Source organism: Miniopterus natalensis, chromosome 6 (assembly GCF_054644295.1).
Source record: "Miniopterus natalensis isolate mMinNat1 chromosome 6, mMinNat1.hap1, whole genome shotgun sequence".
NCBI lineage: Eukaryota > Metazoa > Chordata > Mammalia > Chiroptera > Miniopteridae > Miniopterus > Miniopterus natalensis.
In genome coordinates, this window is record NC_142086.1 from 28,970,967 (window position 1) to 28,990,923 (window position 19,957).

The 19,957-nt window shown below is 40.9% G+C and overlaps 2 protein-coding genes across 3 annotated transcripts; one reads left to right on the forward strand and one right to left on the reverse strand.

Annotated features, from left to right (window-relative positions):
* The first annotated feature begins 1,534 nt into the window (after positions 1-1,534).
* On the forward strand, positions 1,535-9,097 carry CLDND1 (claudin domain containing 1). 2 transcript variants are annotated; one of them, XM_087818131.1, is made up of 5 exons: positions 1,535-1,588; positions 2,985-3,291; positions 5,982-6,092; positions 7,381-7,518; positions 7,689-9,097. In XM_087818131.1, exons 2-5 carry the CDS (start codon positions 3,003-3,005, stop codon positions 7,907-7,909), a joined length of 759 nt encoding a protein of 252 aa, XP_087674257.1. In that variant the 5' UTR covers positions 1,535-1,588; positions 2,985-3,002; the 3' UTR covers positions 7,910-9,097. The 2 variants fall into 2 exon arrangements, with proteins under 2 accessions (XP_087674257.1, XP_016075954.1); XM_016220468.2 differs by lacking the exon at positions 1,535-1,588 and adding an exon at positions 2,568-2,753.
* A 9,288-nt stretch (positions 9,098-18,385) lies between these two features.
* LOC107543046 (olfactory receptor 5K1) lies at positions 18,386-19,339 on the reverse strand. Its single transcript, XM_016220458.2, has one exon. It carries the CDS (start codon positions 19,325-19,327, stop codon positions 18,386-18,388), a length of 942 nt encoding a protein of 313 aa, XP_016075944.2. The 5' UTR covers positions 19,328-19,339.
* Between the last annotated feature and the right edge of the window lie 618 nt (positions 19,340-19,957).

Sequence of the window (19,957 nt, forward strand, 5' to 3'; positions counted from 1 at the left end):
AACTCTCATATTAAGAGTTGTTTTGTAAGTGCATAACATAAACAAATAATATCTGCATATCTAGATTTTCAGTTGTTGGTTTATTTAAACTGTAATGTAACTTTAACACCTTCCTGCTGAAATTAGAACCATCCTTAGCAAGTTAAACCAGAGGTCCAGTTCAACTTTGCTTTTAAATCTAAACTGCATAATCTGTACACGGTTGCACTAAATTATCTTTAACATTTTGTAAAAATATTTCAGGCCAGCTACTGTTTCCCAAACAGCAGAGTAAGAAACAAGCAGAAATTTAGCTCCATTATTTTATTAAGTATTTATATTGCCTACCCACACAACAAGTAAAGAGAAAACAGAAAACTTTACCCAAGATGCTGAGATAAATCAGAAATACAATTGTGGGCTTGGAGATACTGCATGTGGTGAGGCAGTGCAAGTCCTCTGTGCTGAGTGTGCAGGATGGTCACAACCTCAAACATGCAGACACTTCCAGGTCCATACTAAATTGGTGAGTAAAATGTGTTTTGTGTGTTTTCTAGGTATTCTGCAGATCTGATGGATGGAAGCGATCTGCAGATCTGATGGATGGAAGCGATATCCTGATTGGCAGGCCTCCCCAGAAACAACCATCTTGAATCACGAAGACTTATGTATTATGCTTGAGCAGAGCTAAACAAGGAGGCCTGAAATCTGGTCCTGGTAAGTCTTTCCTAGTAACTTGACAGTCCAGAGGTTTGTAAAAGCTGCTGAAGTGAGCAGAGACACCTACTCTAGAAATGGCTTATTTTCACCCTCCAGGGGGATCAGGGGCTTTTAAAAGCTGTATATACTGACTCTACTTAAACATTTTAGATGTTCAACAAATATTTTCAAATACTAATAATTTAATAATTGTTTACTATGCCTCAGGCCCCGCGCTGGGCATTTTATATGTATTTTTTCTCATTTAATCCTCACAATGACCACTTGGGATTGGGGTTATTGACAACATCCATATTTAGGAGAAAATAAAACTAAAACTTGAAGTCAGGTAGACTGTCTAATGACACAAAGCTCGTCAGCTCACCACAATATTCAAGTTTGATAGTTACTCACTCACCCTGGGCTCAGTTCCCTGGTCTTTGAATTGAGGTGGTCTCTTCCTCTTTAAACTTTAAAACCTGAGTTACATAGGTCACAGTCAGTGACCAGCGGGGATCCTTATCCGTGAACAGTTCGCCTTGTCTGTGCACAGTTCCTCTTATCTAGTCCCTTCCTCCGTAAAATAGAAGAACCCATCAGCCTCCACCAGCCCGGACCTCCCGTTTGCGCGCTGCGCTCCCTCAGGAGCTGAACTACAACTCCCACAAGGCGCCGGGCGCTCGCGCCGCGCATGCCGTCCACCTCCCCTCTCGGCTCTTCCTCGGTCCCGCCTACAACTCCCACAAGTCCCCTCGGCCTCGGGCCTCGGCCAGGCCGGGGGCGGGGGCGGAGGCGAGGGAGTTATGGAGGGGGCGGGCTCTGCAGGGAAGTGCGTCAGAGGAGGCGCGGGGCGAGTAGGGCGCTGTGGTCTGAGCTTAAGGGTGAAGCTGGCGGAGCAGGAGGATGGGCGGTGAGTGAGCGGGGCCGGCGTCGCTGGGCGGGGGTCGCGTAGCCGTGCGACGTTGCCACTGCGGTTTAAGGAGGGGTCCCTTCCCCGTGCGCGGCTGGGGTGGGCGGGTTCTGAGCGGCGAGGCGGTGGCGGGGGACGTCCCTCGGCCAAGTGGTCTGGGGAGGGGCCTGCTCCGGTACCTGGGGCCCCTGGCCGAGGGCTGCGCGGGGCTCCCCCCCCCCCCCCGGCCCCGCGTTCGCCTGCCGCGGCCCCAGGGTCGCGCCCCGCGAGGTGACAGCGCCAGGCGTCCGGCCTGGGGGAGCCGCCGCTCCGGGCGCCGGGACCCTTTAAGGTCATTTGGAAGCCCCGCGATGAAAGAGGGTTAAAAAGCCTAAAAATACAGACCCAACTTCAGGAGTTATCGTTAATGACTGAAATTGCCCTGACCTCTCCCGAGTCACTCGCATCGCCCAAACTCCGTCGCGGCAGTTGGCGAGCCTGTTTGGGGGCCCCTCCGAGCGGCGTTTGGCGCGGTCGCGGCCCCTACTTGCAGGATTTGACTCAGCGGGATCCGCCTTGAGTCATTTTTCTGCGGCCATTTACTACCGCCGCTGAGCCCGCGTCCCCGCCTTGGGAGGGTTCATGTTTTGTCTAAATCAGAGTTTTCTTTACGGCTGAAGAGAGATCACTCAGTTTGCAGATGAGGTTCGGAAGTATAAGGAATGGGGAGTGGGTAGGAGCGGAGGGTTTGGCTGCGTGAAGGAGCTGGGCTCAGCTTTAGCGGATTAGGGGCAGACGGACACCCAGCATCGTGTGTTACGTTGTTCTTGCTCTTCTGTGCACCTGGACCAGCCTTTCTCCTCTATGGGTTCGCAGATAGCTTCAACGCAGCCTTCCCGACGCTAAGCCCTGTTTCTAGGTTTCCCTCTTCAGGGGAAACCGGGAGGAGCGGATTTCCTCGGCTTCCTTTTCTTGTGCCCTTTTCACACTCAGACCCCGAGCGCTTAACGCTCCGCAGCTGGTGTAAACATTCAACCTGTGATTAAAAATTTATGCATGGTGCGCTGCTGACCCTGGGCATGTCTGTTGTTTGTATCTGTAATGTGTATGTCCTTTTCAGTGTTGTCTGTTTTAGTGTGCAGGTGATAGACTAGAGAACAAGACCTCTGTCTCCGTAGCATCCTGGGTATGTGAACTTTCAATAAGTACTTTCATGATGACTTTTGTTTTGAACTTAATTAAAAACATGTGGTTTTGTGTGTGTGTGTTTTTTAAAAAACAACAACAACAAAAAACTCCTTAATGAGTAGACATTAAATAGCCAAAGGATGGGGAGTAAAGGGTAATTTTGAGATAATTTCTTTCAAAATAATCTTTATTTGTCCTTGAGTCTGACTTTTCTTCAACTTTTATACAGAGCAGTCTGAATGCCAGAATGGATAACCGTTTTGCTACAGCATTTGTAATTGCTTGTGTGCTTAGCCTCATTTCCACCATCTACATGGCAGCCTCAATTGGCACAGACTTCTGGTACGAATATCGAAGTCCAGTTCAAGAAAATTCCAGTGATCTGAACAAAAGCATCTGGAGTGACTTCGCTAGTGATGAGGCAGATGAAAAGACTTATACTGATGCACTTTTTCGATATAATGGCACAATGGGATTGTGGAGACGGTGTATCACTATACCCCAGAACATATATTGGAATAACCAAGAAAGGACAGGTATTTCTCTTTTTAACTTCTGTCTTCTTTACCTGTTTCAAAAATGGACAAAGTGATATGGTGATGGCCCAGTTATGTATAAGCTGGTTTATGAGTTCTTTCTCTCCTCAAAGAAATAAATCTTATGTGTCTCTTCTCTCCATACCACCTTCTCCTTCCACCTTCCGTGACTTAACCATTGTACTCATAAATATTCGTTAGGTGAGTAACTGTCCTTATCTTGGGAAAGACATTTTAAATCTTAGTACTTATTTATCTATTCATTAAAACCCTTTTTATTAATCTCACATGTCATGAGGAAATAATTGGAAAAGTACATTGGAAGACTTTAAATACTTAGTAACTGGTAAAAAGGACTAGTATCCAAAATCAGTTCAACAAATATGAATTGATAGTCCTTTTATGTGTTAGCTGTGTTTTAGTAGATAGTATCATTTGCCCCCCTAAATCTTGGAGGATATAATTTGACCAACTCTACATTTAGATCTGTGCATATTTGAGACTTTTACAATTTTTTAAAAGATTTTTTATTTATTTTTAGAGAGAGGGTAAAGGAAAGGGACGGGGAGAAAGAGAGAGAATCATCCATATGAGAGTGGAACGTGGATCTCTTCCTCCTGCACGCCCCCTCCCAGGGATCAAGCCCACAACCTGGGCATGTGCCCCAACTGGGAATCAAACGTGCGATGCTTCAGTGCACGGGGCAACGCCCAACTAAGCCACACCTGCCAGGGCTGTTTTACAACAATCTTGATAGAGTTTGTAGGTTAAAAATGTACAGAAGAAAAATAATCTAAGAAATTGTCTCTCAGGTTTATTTTGCAAGCATTCTTTTTTTAAAAATTTATTCTTGCCCAGCCGGATGTGGCTCAGCGGTTGAGTGTCGACCTAGGATCCAGGCGATCAGGGTTCCATTCCCGGTCAGGGCACATGCCCGGGTTGCGGGCTTGATCCCCAGTCAGGGGCGTGCAGGAGGCAGCCGATCAGTGACTCTCTCATCATTGATGTTTCTACCTCTCTCCCTCTCCTTTCCTCTCTCTGAAATTAATAAAGATGTATTAAAAAAAAAAAATTCTTATTGTTGAAAGTATTACAGATGTCCCCTTTTCCCCCCCCCATTGACCCCCTCTACCCCTCCCCCACCCCCTCCTCAGGCCTTCCCCGTACTATGCAAGCATTATTAACATTTAAAAATTTTAATTTCCAGTTATTAAAATGGAAACTTTAGAGCTTTTTGTAAGGAACAACTTTATATTTTGTGTTTTATTTGTGGCTACGTCTGTTAGCCTCTTGGTGAGAATCACTGTATTCAGACCTCGGCACAACAGGCTTGAGCTGCCATACATCAGAAGAATGGTAGTTGTGATTTTATATGGGGGGAAAAAGGTAGTTTGCAAGAGAGAAAGTTGGTTAAAATTTATTGTAAAATGTTTAACTCTATGAGAACATAGGAGTACTTGATATTTGAATCTTAGCAACCATTTATCCTTCATTCAACAAATATTTATTGTATGTTTCCATGTTCCAGGGCCTAGAAGCTTGGAGTACATCAGAGAAAGTAAAAATAAAAATTCTTACTCCTGGGGGAACTACTTACATTCTAGTAAGGGGTCACAGGCAATAACCATAGGTATAACCATAGTATAAACAATAAATGTATGTTAGAAGATGACATGTGCTATGAAAAAATATAACAAAGGGAAGTTGGAAATACATACTATGTTGGTGGGCATAAGTTTACGATATTCAGTAGTATAGGCAGGATAGGCTCCAACAAGAAGATATCACTTGAGAAAAGACTTGATATAGGTGAAGGTGCTGGCCAAATAGGTAATTATGGAAGCAGAGGGAATCATTTAGGTTGGAAGAAGCAATAACTGCAAAGGCCCTGTGTTGGGAGCATGCCTAAAATAGTCAAGGACCAGCAAGGAAGCCCCTGGGCTGGAGTGGAAGGAGAGGGAGAGTGGGTATTCTGTCAGAGACGTGTGCTCTGGGAGTGGGGGTAGTGCAAATCATGCAGGATTCTCTAGGCGTGAAGAGGACTTCAGTTTTTACTCTGAATGTGATGGAGCCATTGGGGTGCTTTGAGCAGAAGAGAGATGATCTGGTCACCTAGGCTGATAGTTGAATACACGTGACAGGCAATGGTGGAAGCCAGGAGACTAGTTAGGAGGTTTATGCACTAATTCAGGTGAGAGATGATTGTGACTCAGACCAGGGTGGTAGTACTGAGCACTGGCTGGACTCTAAATATATTTTGAAGGTAGAGCCTCTTGAATTTCCTGATGGGATGCATGTGGGCAAGATTGACTAAAATTTCTAGGCTGAGGAACTGGAAGGGTGGAATTGTCATTGCCTGAGATGAGGAAGATGGCTGGTGGAGTAGGTTAGGGAAGAAGATCAAAGTTCTGTTTGTTTGTGTCCCTCCTCCTTTCTCATCTTCTTACATGTCCTCATTCATATCCTCCTACTTTTTTCTCCCTTTCTTGTGCCCATGTCTTAAGCCTGCCACTGAGAACCACTGGCATCTATTGGGCATTGATCCTACATGTCAGGGCTAAAGAGGCTGCTGTCTCCTCTGGGAACATCTTTCTGTATCACTTTATTTCAGAGAATAATTACTCAAAAGAGATTTTTTGTTAAATGCTTATAACTAAAACAACAAGCAATCATTGTTGTTCTTGTTCCAGAATCATTTGATGTGGTCACAAGATGCATGAGTTTCACCCTAAATGAGCAGTTCATGGCAAAATTTGTTGATCCTGGAAACCACAATACTGGGATTGATCTGCTTCGGACTTGTGAGTACTTTGATATCTGTAGGACAATTAGGGAAAAATAGGAAATAATTTTGCCGTTTTTTTGAACTCTGATTTTAGAACAAGATGAGTTACTACACAGTGTCAACTTGAAATAAGATCTCTAACAGTATCTCAACAAACTCTGATCTGTTGATAACATATTTTAGAAGTTAGGTACATACTTACCAAACCGCAAATAGGAAGTTGAAAGAGCAAAATAACACATTGGATGACAAAATTCAGGCCCTTCAAAAGGTATTATTAATGAGCCCATTTAAAGAGGAAATTTAATAGGGATAAAAAATAAATTCGTATATTTGAGTTAAACACTTCAGCTTCCTGAGTTCAGGTAGGGATGTGTGAAAACAGTTGACTGCAGGCTCTGTATGAGTCAATTGAATGTCAGGCCTGCCACAAGTGTTAATCAAGTCTCAGGTGGTAGTAACAGAAGTGTAGGTGTCAAAAATAAATGAAAGTATATATTAGGGGTATTTATTATTCCTTGAAGATCGTGCTACCCAAGAGATATGTCTTCAGATTTGGACCTAGTTTCTAATCTATAGAGACTTAGTGGAGCTTACCTGGAAGATTGACCATGTCATGAGAAGAAACATTGATTAAATGGCAAGTATCAATCTTGCCTTGCAAATTCATAGGAAGAAGTTTATCTATTACTAACAGAGTTTGAAGGACTTTTAGTTAGAGAAAAGACTTTTATGAATAGTTCCAGAAGTAAAACTAGCATTAAAAGGTAGATTTGGTTTGGAGCTGATATTATAATACATTGCTAATAGTTAAAATAACTTAAAAATGGAATGGGATGCTTTATAAAGTCATCAGCTTTCTTCCCATGTAGTTGAAGGAAGTTATGATAATTACAACTGCCATTTATTGAGTGTCTGGTAAATACCAGATCCTTAGTAGAGGATCTTTATGTATATTTTTCAACCGTTTTTTTTTATCATCACCATTCATTGACTTGTTATTCCTGCCATAGATCCTGTAAGGACTTAGATTTGTTTGTATGTAGAGCCAGAATGTTTTGCTTCAAATGCTCTCTCTGCTAGTTTGTAGACCTGTCCTGCTGAGATCAGTAATTGTTAACTGTTAGTGTCCTTTTACTTTTATCAGGACAAAGTTAGCATTCTTTTGAACAGTATGCTTTACAAAACCTCAATATTCCTTTCTGATTTTTGAGAAAAGATCTATATAGAATATGAAAGAAATTGCCATTGCGAGAAAACTGTCTGGAACCGTGGTAACATTTTTTTTCTCTTTTTTATTCCAGATCTTTGGCGTTGCCAGTTCCTTTTACCTTTTGTTAGTTTAGGTTTGATGTGCTTTGGGGCTTTGATTGGACTTTGTGCTTGTATCTGCCGAAGCTTGTATCCTGCCATTGCCACAGGCATTCTCCATCTCCTTGCAGGTGTGTTTGTCATCAGACTTAATATTTTATCTTCTTTCTGTCTCCCTAGAGACCGAAGAGTTGTAATTCTTAAACACTCATATATCATTGCCCTGTCACATTGCCTGAAAAATTCTTATGGTGATCTTATCTGCTTATGTTTTATTTTGTGTTCTGAATTTCCCTCCAAGGTCTGTGCACACTGGGCTCAGTGAGTTGTTACGTGGCTGGAATTGAACTGCTCCACCAAAAACTAAAGCTGCCTGAGAATGTGTCTGGTGAATTTGGATGGTCCTTCTGCCTGGCTTGTGTCTCAGCTCCCTTACAGTTCATGGCTTCTGCTCTTTTCATCTGGGCAGCTCATACCAACCGGAAAGAGTACACCTTAATGAAGGCATATCGTGTGGCATGAGGGGGAAACTAGCTGCTATACAATTTCCATTTTTATTATTTTTTAAGAGTAATATTTTCCCTTACCTCCTCCCCAATTGTTTTTAATTTAACTATTTTTTTGCGGATATATTATTTTATCTTGAAAATCCGCTTTATTTATTCACACAGTTGTTTTTTAATACAACTAAAATTTATATGCATTACTCTGAGGGATTCCATATTTCAAACAAACTAATCTAGGGTCAGAGTCCAGACAGAAGGGAATGGGTAGATACTTGGCACAAATTTGTGAAAGATAACTGATAGTGGGAAATTGACCCAGAGTAAGTTCTGCTGATGTCTGTTAGACTTTTCAGTAAAGTGATTGTATTCACTGAACTGGAAATTTTATTTTCACTGGGAAACCTCATCATTGTCAAAACTTATGTTCACTTTGCTGTTATAGTTAGCCGGTCAGCCAGAGGTATTAATGCTGTTTTCAGAAACTTAAGCTACATAAAGTCGGGAAATTATCTAAGATCCTTTTCCCTAAATATTGGCTGGCATATAGCTACACTGAGATGAAATATGACAGCTGTTTATCTACACCGTGTCTGTCTACAAGAAAGGAAGTGAAAAATAATAGAATTTACTTGAAATTTTAACTTTGGAACTGCAGGAGTTCCAGTTCAGCCAAACAAGATTAACCTAATTTTACTTTTTTTTTAAAAAAACTCTCCTTAATATGTCAGTAGGATTTTTAGTACCACCAAACCATTTTGGATTTTTGCTCCTTCCCCTTAATACAGCTGGCTTATTACAAGATTGCTTTCTTTTTAATACTACTTCGGGAACACAGAGTAAAATTCTTCAACTGCTATCTCTTTATTTTAACTAAGTACCATAAAGAACGTTCCACCATAAAGACCCTCTGGAGTTAGGAAAGCTACCACAACCGGGATGGTTGTTAACTTCCAACTATGGTCTTTATTTCTTTGTGAAATGATGTGCCTTTCCTTGCCTCAGTCCCTTCCTGGTGTGTATCAGCATTATTTAATGTCATTAAATTCAACCATTTTTTGATAAATATGTCTATAAACATTGAAGTTTTGAAAATCTTATTTATTTCATTACTGTAGCACTTGACAGATTTTTTAAAATGTAACTTAGTAATTTCTTACACTATCCTAGATCTGTCTTTTATAAAAAATAAAATTAAAAATGAGAAGAGACTCAAGTTGATTTAAATCCTAATACCTTAGGATAAAGGAGCACAAGATTCTGAATGAGCGTCTCTGTGGTTATCTCTGGAAAATGCTTTGTTGCTTTATAGGCCTATCTTTATGCCCAGTGTTTGGGCCTCTGTTTTATCTTCCAGGAAATATAGGAACCTCTTAACCACACTAGAAAATAAGACTCTTTATCTCTTATGTTTCAGAGTTTTAAAACATGTTTTCAAAGTGGTTTTGTGATCTCTGTCATACTTAATGTGGCTAGTTTTTTTAATAATTTCACTTAATGGCTGTGGGTACTTGTGTTCTATACTAAAGAAATAATCAAGTCAGCTTTTGACTTCGAACAAATCCGGTATTACTCTGCAGCTGATTATTGCCTAGGAAATGGCTCACTACTCGGTTTTCCCTCTCTTCCTTACTCTTGAAGTGTCATTGCCCTTCAGCACCTTCTGTGGAAGGTAGGCAGGAGAAAAGCTAAGTGAACAAACACAAAACGCTTTGGGGAATGGGATTTTAAAGTGACTGAACAACAGGGCATTTTTGTGTTGGGAATTATTTTAGACAGTGGTCCCTGCCTCTTGTCACTCCAAAGTTATCTGTGACTGTCACTGTAACATCAGTCTCGAAACTCAGTCAGACTGACTTTTGTGTTACAGCCTTACCAGTAGCATCCTGTAATATGGAAAGCTAGCACCATAAGCCCCTGTGCTAAGTATGTGTTGTAGTTGATATATATATATATATATATATATATATGTGTGTGTGTGTGTATATATATATATGTGTGTGTGTGTGTGTATATATATATACACACACACACATATGTATTTAAAATATATCTTTATTGATTTCAGAGAGAGGAAGGGGGGAGAGAGAGAGAGAGACATCAATGATGAGAGAGTCGTCATTGATCAGCTGCCTCCTGCAGGCCCGCCTCCTGCACGCCCCCCGACTGGGGATCGAGCTGGCAACCCGGGCATGTGCGCTGACCAGGAATCAAACCACGATCTGGATCCTAGGTCAGTGCTCAACTGCTGAGCCGCCTGACCAGGCTGTAGTTGATATTTTAAGCACGTTGCAGAATAGCTGAAGTCATCCTCTCCTGTGAAGACATTTTTCTTTGGAATACATAGGGCCATGTTGTTTCATTCAATGTGAAAATTACAGTAGTTTTTCAGCTGTCTCATGATTCTAAAGAGCTAGTAGAATCATATGAATTTCTGATATTTGACCATTTTTTAAATTAATACATAAAGTGAGTGGCAAGTAAAGTCCTATTAATCTCTTCACCTAATCTTTGAAAGTAACCCCCAAAGTAAAAAAGTAATTTTCAGATTTTTCAGAATGAGCTTTATGGCAACTTAAGAAACCTGTTTTAAAATCTTAATTTTTAAAACAATTTATCTTTATTGTCGAATGGTTCCTAACCTCATAACTGAATGATGTGATATCTTCTATATCGTTTTTAGCAAAAGACTCATTCCAAAATTTCTTAGGGCTAGCCATAAAAACAGTAAAAGTTCATACAATAAAAAAGGCATCATAATTCGAGAAGAATTTATTCAGTTAATTCTATTCCTACTATTTATATCATGATAACACCAGAGTCTCAAGAATTTAATAGCAATGTGTTAGGTTTGCCTGCTCTGTGTGTGTGTGTATTGGGGGCAGGATACACTTGATAACTCACTTAGGGATGAACTGATTTCGTTAAACAAGTGAAAAGAATGAGATAATCATACAACAAATCAATTTAGAATTTGGTTTTTCTATTTCAAAGATGACATCAAATTGTATACTAGCAGTTAAAACTTATAGATCCAGACATCTTCAGTTGACTGTAAAATACATGGTGTGAGGACATTCTAAAATTTAACCCTCATCTTGGCTTTCACCTGAAACAAAAACAGCCTGTTGAATTTACCTGATTTGCCAGTTGCAACACTTCCTGAAGTTTCCTAGCAAGGGAAAGGAGCAGGCAGTGGGTGCAGTTCTGAAGATGCAAATTACTTCACAAGCTGGAGGAAACTTTGTCCTGGCACAGATGGGTGGAGTCTTGACCTCCTTTCAGCTTTCTACTCATTAGGGAATAATGATTCATACCTTGAAAAGAAAATTAAAACAAGGAAGCACAGCTATGGATAGGAATTCTTTTGTCTGTTGCTCATTAGCCGTTGGAACACAGTATTGTAATGAGATACGTTTTTCCCTTGGATCAAATGACGTGCCAATGTCCTGCAAATTCACTATGTGGAAATTCTAAATTGCAAAAGAATAAATTAGATTATTTGCTACATAGAAGTTACCATAAGAGTTACTTCAATCCTCTTCAGTACAAGCATTTCTAGTAGCAAAATCAATACATTATTTGATGCTAACATTTACATACTTGCAGCAAAATTGTATAAAGCAAGATCCACTTTATATTTTTATTTTTGTTGAGTTTAAAAATGTGAAATAAGGAGAGAAAGATAATTCTTGTTTTGTCTCCGCCTTTTAACCCTTTGCGGTCATATTAAATTTGGACATGGGTGTCGTACTGGTCGGAAATAATTTCCATTGAAAGAGCAGTGATACATAACATGCAAGATTATGAAGGATAAACGAGAAATTATGAACTGATACATGAATGAATAGAGTTAAGATTTGTATGGTTCCTTGCTGTGGTGGCTGAGAGCAGACATACGACTGCAAAGGGCTAAAATGCCTGACTTTCTGGGTAATGCACCACCTTCCCTCTTGTGGCTTGGAGTCCCAGAATGTGAACTTTACCTTACCTCTCCCGCAGCCTTCCAGCCCCTCCCAGTCTTCTAGGCTCCTGCTCTTGATTTTCTGGACTCCGCTTGTTTTGTCATTGGTAGTTCACAAGGGACTTTGATTCTTTTATTCTCATAATATCCCTTGGCATATTTCTTCTCAATCTTTAGCCTTATCTTCATATGCGCTATCCAGTTTTCTTATTTTTAGTTTCAAAGGATGGCTGTTAAAAACTATAAAGTGATTCTATTAAAAAGATTATGCAACTTGGCTTTAGCTGCTTGATAGTTTTAACCATCTCTGACTGTTTCTTAATCTCTACCACACATTTTCCAATCTCTAGTAGAATCTTCTTAACTTCTACAGAAGTTTATGTTCTCTTTAATGGGGGAGTATTGGAATGAACTATCCCAGTTTCTCCAAATCTCACTACACAAGAAGAAATGTATTGTTTGGAGAGATTGCTGGGATCATGGCATCCACAAAAAGCAACAAAGTGTATGGAGGTTAAGTATCCAGCTCAGGAGACAATGCTAAATTTGCAATCCCAGGTCTGTCGCCTTTCTCGATCCCCACTCTCCCTATCTGTGAAATGTTATCATACCTGCCTCTTAGAGTTGCAATAATGATTGTGTCAGTTGCTCAGCTTAAATGAGCCCCTCAAAAAATGCTAGTTATGACTGGTGACATTAAGAGGGGATGGGGTTACCAAATTTATGAAGCTGGGTTCTCAGCTTAGGCCACACATTAGAATTGCCTGGAGAATGCTAAAGAGTCAGACATGCTAACAGGTCAGACTTGTGGAAACGGGAGGCAGACCCATTATTTCAGACTTTCCTCAGTGTCACCTATCTAACAGGTTGAGTTTTTCCTTCAGATCAATATGTATTTTTTAAAAACTAAGTACAGTTACTAAAAATGTTTTTCAGAAACTTATGCCCTAGAGATTCTGATCTTGGTCTGGGGTGTGGTCAGGTCACTGCAATGTTTTAAACCTTCCTAAATGATGCCAGTGGGATAGCTATGTTTGCAAAATATGCTAGAAAGCTATGTTTAAAAGCAGTAAGTAGGATTCTTTCTCTCCTACGCAGATTGTTAGAAGGAGAGAGTAGGCTCTGTCAAGTAAATAGACCTGGCACAGTGCCTGCTTTCTAGAAGCTGTTTCCCTCCTGTGCTTTCCAGGCTGATGATGCTGTTTGAGACTGGCCTGCATCCGTCACACACCACTGCTGGTTGGAGGTGTGTATGAAGAGTCTGCCTGCAGATCCAGTATACTCCAGTCAGTGGCTGGTCTGACGGTTCAGATTTGGCAGGAGGGAATAGGAAACCTTGTTTGTTTTGGCTACATTTCCAAATTACTTATCTAATCCAGTACTTTCAGGGAACCTGTAGCTGGTGTGATTAGGCCTCTGTAAAGAAAATTAGATTCTTGATTCAAAGGAAAAATTTTTATGATCCCTACATTATTCTCAATAATTACTTATTTACCAACAATTTTTAAAAATTAACCATCCAAATCAAATTGCATTGCATGTGGTAGTGGTTGATTTTAGGAGCCTGAGAACAAGCCACAGGAATCCAAGTTCCTCCCATCCCCTCAATGGATCAATTACTCCTAGAATAGTTCACAATTTCTTTAAGTGGCCTTACACGGTCACCAGCAATTTCTGTACTTTAGACACACTGGCCTTCGGTTTTTTCCAGTGGGCCATCCTACAGCAGTTTAGGAACATGGCCTGATGATTTTTTGATCACCCACCGTTTCTCCTCCCTTGAATCTTGGTGATTGCTTTGACCATTTGAGTTTGGTTAAAGTGATACTATGAATGGCTGTAAGTCACATATAAAGCTATATGTGACTTCTGATTGGTTGTCTTGGAACACTTGGTTTCAGAATACTCACTGGTGGGATGCTCTGTCTCATAAACCAGCTGCCATGCCATGAAGCCCAGATCACACAGAGAGGCCCTCCATAGGTGCTGCAGTGAAAATCCCAAGCGAAACTTCCAGGTGACAGCCGGTGCTCCTCCCGGCCTTGAGCACCAGCCAGCTGGCATGTCCAGCCCTGCTGAGCCTGCAGATGACACTGACCCAGCCACTGTCTACTATAACCCCAGGAGGCTCCAATCAAGAACCACCCAGTTGCCCTGCCGGGCGTGGCTCAGCGGTTGAGCGTCTGCCTAGGATCCAGGAGATCATGGTTCGATTCCCCGTCAGGGCACATGCCCTGATTGCGGGCTTGATCCGCAGTCAGAGGCATGCAGGAGGCAGCCGATCAATGACTCTCTCATCATCGATGTTTCTATCTCTCTCTCCCTCTCCCTTCCTCCCTCTGAAATCAATAAAGATATATTTTAAAAAAAAAGAACCACCCAGTTGAGCCCAATCAACCTACAGAACTGTTAAAAATTGTTTCATGCCACTACATTTTGAAGTCATTTGTGATACAGTCACAGTCTCTAGAACAATGCTCTTTCCTACCACAGGCTGTCAGAAGGTTTTCTCTTTTTCTAACCTGCTCCCCACTCTACTTCCTTCCGCACTTTTAATCTGGCTAATTTCTATTTATCTTTCTAATCAAAGCTTAATATGTACCTCCTCAGCAAAATTTTCCCTGATCGTCTTTCTTGGGTAGTTCTCTTATCTTTTCACAGCACTCTGAAGTTCTTGGGTACGGCAGGCCGTGAAGTGCGAGGTTGAGAGCGGTTCTATTTGTCATCACTTTTTTTTTTAATCCTCGCTGGAGGATATTTTTTCCATTGCTTTTCAGAGAGAGTGGAAGGGGGAGAGAGAGAGAAAAAAAATCAATGTAAGAGAGACACATCAATTGGTTGCCTCCCGCACTTGTCCCAACCGGGGCTGGGGACTGAGCCTGCAACAGAGGTACGTGCTCTTGCCCAGAATCGAACCCAGGACCCTTCAGCCGGTGGGCTGACACTAACCACTGAGCCAAACTGGCTAGGGCTGTCATTGTTTCTTTTAAACTCCATGGATCCTGTCTTCCCAAACCTTAATAAACTCTAAGGTAGGTTTTGGGGTCACTCCAAACTCTGATTAATCCCAAGGCTCCCCTTGAGGAGAATGATGAGCGTTTCTAGACAACCTTCTGCAGACCCGGCACAGGGTCTAACATCTCAGTTTGGAATGTGCAACTTTTGATAAAATTAAACTGAGATAACTAGATGAACTACATTGAAGTCTAGTTAAACGTTATTAAATTGTAATGATTTTTGTTTAACACCTTCCTCTGCTGGGCTCCTTGAAACTCCCAAGAGCAGAGCCCGGCGTCACTCGCGGCCCACAGCGCTTAGCCAGTGGCCCGTGTATGACGCAGTGCTCAGTGAGTATTCACTGACCGGTGCATGATAAACACACTTAGATCATGCAGCTGACCTTTGGTCGTCTGTGAGCTAATCTTTTAAGCCTGGTTACCCACAATACTCATTTTTAGGTATAAGTACATGCATATAACATACCTAATAAATGTTGAGCTTCGAACAAATAAGTTATTTTCTTGGTGTATATTGCCTCAGGAAGAGAGTAGTAACCTTTTTATCTCAAATCTTAGTATTTCCCTCTAAGCAGGGGCTGCATATTTAAATATAAAGCAAGTTAAATAGACAATTAAGAGAGGGAGCACTGTGGAGAATGATGCTGTTTCGTTTACTATGCCAGTGACTGGCACGCACTGTAAATATCCTGTACCATGTTCTCTCCTTTTGAATGGCCCGCGCTAGATGAGTCCCCAAGAGGCCGGGCTGTGCCTCTGCAGCTCTTTACCGTGTGTCCCCCATGTACTTGCCACACCAAGAGGAACTAAGCTCGGGACACGCTCTCCTGGGCTGACAGGAGGGAGGATGCCCCGCTGCGGGAGGGGCTGAGGCGGGCACGGGTGGGGGGGAGCGTTACAAAGGAGGACAGCCCCCAGCCCTGCCAGCTTTTCAGCTCCCGGGCGCTCCGAGCTGGCTTCTGCAAGAGTCCTTGCCGTGAGAAATGTCAGCCTTGCCGTTTGCCTCTGCGGCCGCGTGAGGCTGAGAGTGCTCAGGCGACGTGCTCTTTGCAGAGCCTGCGCTTCGCTCGACGGCTAGTGGGGTCCAGTGAAGCTGAGCAGATAGCGTGTTTCGGGGCCCTCCCTCCTCCCGCTCTTAGCTCCGCTTCTTCAGGCAGCCCCTGGCTTTCTAGGAGACTCACGACCGGGGCATTATCTGCCTTTGGTGTGTGCGAGAGCAGTGGCTTGGAGGTTTGTCCCTCATTCCTCGGGCCTCTTCCTGCTGAAGGGCTGGCAAAGAGCTGCTGAGTTGGTTTGTGCTACTCAGATAGTCACGCCTCCCAAGTAAGTCATTTCCATTTTAACACCTGGACTTTCAAGACCTTAGCTTTTTCTTTTTGCTCTTCTCCCTTCCTGCCCGCCTTTCTTTCTTCCCCAATACAGTGTTTGAGCATCTCGGCTGGCGCCGGGCATGGCCATAGGCCCGGGATGCACATCGCACCCCTTCCCTCGTGGGGGGCAAGTGGAACACGGGCTGCCCCTCAAAGCGCGGCCACACAAATCGTTTTCTTTAATATGAAAGCATAACGCATTTCATTTTTTAAGCCCATGAATCATACTCTTAGTCATCGATCATGCTCGTTCTTGCTGATTTGGCAAGAAAAATAAAATCCATTCAACAGGTTTGTCTCGACATTCTGATGGTAGACAATGTCATTGCTACAGAAACGAAATATTTTGACCAGGAGAATAGTTTGGGGCCCCTCAAATTCCATGGCTTTGTCTACTCACAGTGCTAGTCTATATATAATTGTCTTGCAGGGATGACTAAATCAGCTTTGCCCTGTTGTCCCCAGTTGTGGTGACCTCAAGTAACTCTTTCATGTTGCAGGTTTATTGCAAACGTGCTGAAGGTCTCTCCCCGCTCATCTGTGCAGCTGACATACCAGCAAACCTAGGCGCCTGCCTGTAGGAGTCCTAACCCGCCCAGCAGGATGTCACAACCAGAGGGGGTCCTTTTCTCATGTTCCCTCTACGGTTTTATGACGAACTAGTTCAGCATAGGTGCATATCTCGACATAACGTTATGTTTAGAAAAAATTCTCAGAAGTTTTTTTCTTTTGACAGGAAGTTTTGAATTTTTATCTCAATCAATTTTCCTTTATTTCATGCATGTTCTTTTATCTTTATCTTCTAAAGGGAGTATTAGAGGAAAAATATCTGTAAGTAATATTATATAATGACGCATTTCTTCAAAACTAACATATGAATTTGATAATACGCTCTTTCCCACATTAGGATTTGGCTTTTGTTCCCTTATGAAAAGGAATTGCATTTTTTGTTAATACAGTAAACAGGACTAACTAGTTTCGTTGTCTCTGTCTCCTGGGATTGAATTGATTCACGGAGAACAACAAAACATAAAATTATAATACAAACAGATGATGACAATTTAAACTGAATAAAATAAAAAGTTTATAGTTAAAGGATAAAATAAGATTTGTTTAAAATAAATTATTTTAATAGTTGTTCTACCATATTTCTATGAAGTTCTTACCTAAACCTCTTGCCCAATAAAACTGAAATAGTTTTTTTTAAAAAGATCTATAGTTCAATAGTTAACTGGCTACTGTATGAGATTTTCCTTTTAAAAACTAAATGTATTTACCTCCTTCTGGGATGTTTTGGTCATTTCTCCCCTTTTTTGTATTATCACTTATCATAGGTGAGCTGAGACAGTAAGAAATTGTTCAATTAGCATATTTTATAGTTTATAATAGCAACTTGGTAAATACTTTTACTGCTAGTAAGTATTGAAATAATGAAGAATGATGAGAGGAAGTATTTTGTAACATAAGGTTACACATTTATATGCTCAGAGGAGCCAGGAGGTGGTATAAAATAAAACTAATTGTTGCCAGATCTCCCTACTTTTCAAGAGAAGTTAAAACTTGCTTTTATAAATATTCTCCTGATTTTTAAATCTTGGAAATTAATTTTTTAAAAGTCCTATGCTGTTCTGCACTGCATGAGCTAACCTAAGCACTTCCGTGATGCAATTCTGGATGATCCTTCGTGACTTCTTATATGATAATTGAGAGTATGGGTTTTAGAGTTAGCCTTGGGTTAAAATCACAAGTACATTAAACCCTCAATTTTGGAGTGTTCATGATCCAAGATATTACAATGGGCTGGCTACAAATGTTTGATAGAATTCTTCTTTCTATTTTTAATTGCTAGTTTTGTTGTTTTTATTTCTTTTTTTAGTCTGACAATTTTTAAATTTTTATTTCCCCCCCCAGTTTTATTGCTTTTATTTTGGATGCTGATAATCCCTGATGCTGACACATTCCGTGAGCTTGGCAACATACTAAGTTGTTTCTTGAAGGAATTCAGTTTGGTTCTCATTTTTTTTGGTTAAGATTTAGCACAGTTACTCTTTAGTGCATATTTTTTCCTTTATGTATTGCTGCTTAATTAATTTTATTATGACATTTTAAAATATTTTATATATAACTTGCTCATGTCATTTTTTTCAAACTTTCTTGAGATAATATTTCTTCAAAGTTTTTCTCAAGATGCTTATTATTTTCTTATTTCTCAGGCTATAAATAAAAGGGTTTAGTAAGGGAACTACTATTGTAAACAAGATAGCAGCTGGTATATCTTTATCTCCTTCTTCAAGCAAATTTGGTCTAATGTACATGAAGAAAAGAGATCCATAGAATAACACAACAGACAAAAAGTGGGATGCACAGGTAGAAAAGGCTTTAACCCTTCCCCCTTTGGATTTCATTTTGAAAATAGTAAAGAGAATGTAGAGGTAAGATATTAAGACACAACCTATGGTGAAGACTTGAATTGAACCTGAAAAGACAAATAATACCAGTTCATTGATATAAGGATCAACACAGGAGAGCCTGTATAACGGGAGAATATCACAGTAAAAGTGGTTGATGTGGTTAGATCCGCAGAAAGTTAACCTGAACAGAAGCCCTACATGGACCATGGAATGCATATTCCCAGCTATGTAGGCGCCTGCGGTCATCTGAATGCAGAGCTCCTTTGACATCACGGTGTGGTACTGCAGGGGGCTGCAAATGGCCACATGGCGGTCGTAGGCCATCGCCGCCAGGAGGAAGCAGTCTGCAGTTTCAACAGTGCAGAGAAAGTAAAACTGAGCCATACATTCATAGAGGGTAACCACTCTGTTCTCAGAGAAGAAGTTCCCTAACATCTTTGGAGTAACGGCACAGGCACAGCAAGAATCCACAAGAGCCAGGTTGCCCAGAAAGATGTACATTGGTGTGCGAAGACTATGCTCTTTTGAAATTAGTATCATCAGGCTGAGATTCCCCACCATAGTGATCAGATAGATGGTCAAAAACACCACAAAGAGAAGGGTCTTCAGCTCTGGGTGATCTGTAAATCCTGTGAGGATAAAGTCATTTTTCATGGTATGATTTTCTTCAGCCATTCCTGACCTCTCTGTTGAGGAAAAATTGTGGAGAAATGAAGTACTAATTTATAATATGCCCAAGTCAACCATTTATTTATTTATTTTGAGCCTAGAAGGACGCAGAGCCTCTCCCATAATGCTTTCACATGTCACATGATTTTGGTGCATGACCAGTTCTGGGGAAGTATCAATTTCCTAAAGCTATTACTTTTTTAGCTACTTATTTAACATTTTTTCCCAACATATGGTCAAGAAAAATATTAGCTTATTTGCACAAAGATGACTTTTGAGATCTTGAGGGAAATATTTTTCTATATAGTTTCTTCTATATAGTTTAGGTAAAGCTGATTTATAATTTAAGTGTCAGCAGTTGGAAACGGTGTTGCCAAATAATTTCAATAACTGTATACATCCTGATTAACAATGTTATCTAAAAGAGTATTTTCGTACACTCATGTTTATAGCAGCATAACTCCACAATAGCCAACTGAAATGTCCATTGGTGGATGAATGGTTGAACAAAATGTGGTATATCCATACAAAGGAATATTTTTCATCCATAAAAAGTGATGAAATTCTGACGCATGTTAAAAAAATAGATGAACCTTGATGATATTATGCTAAATGAAATAAACTAGACACAAGAGG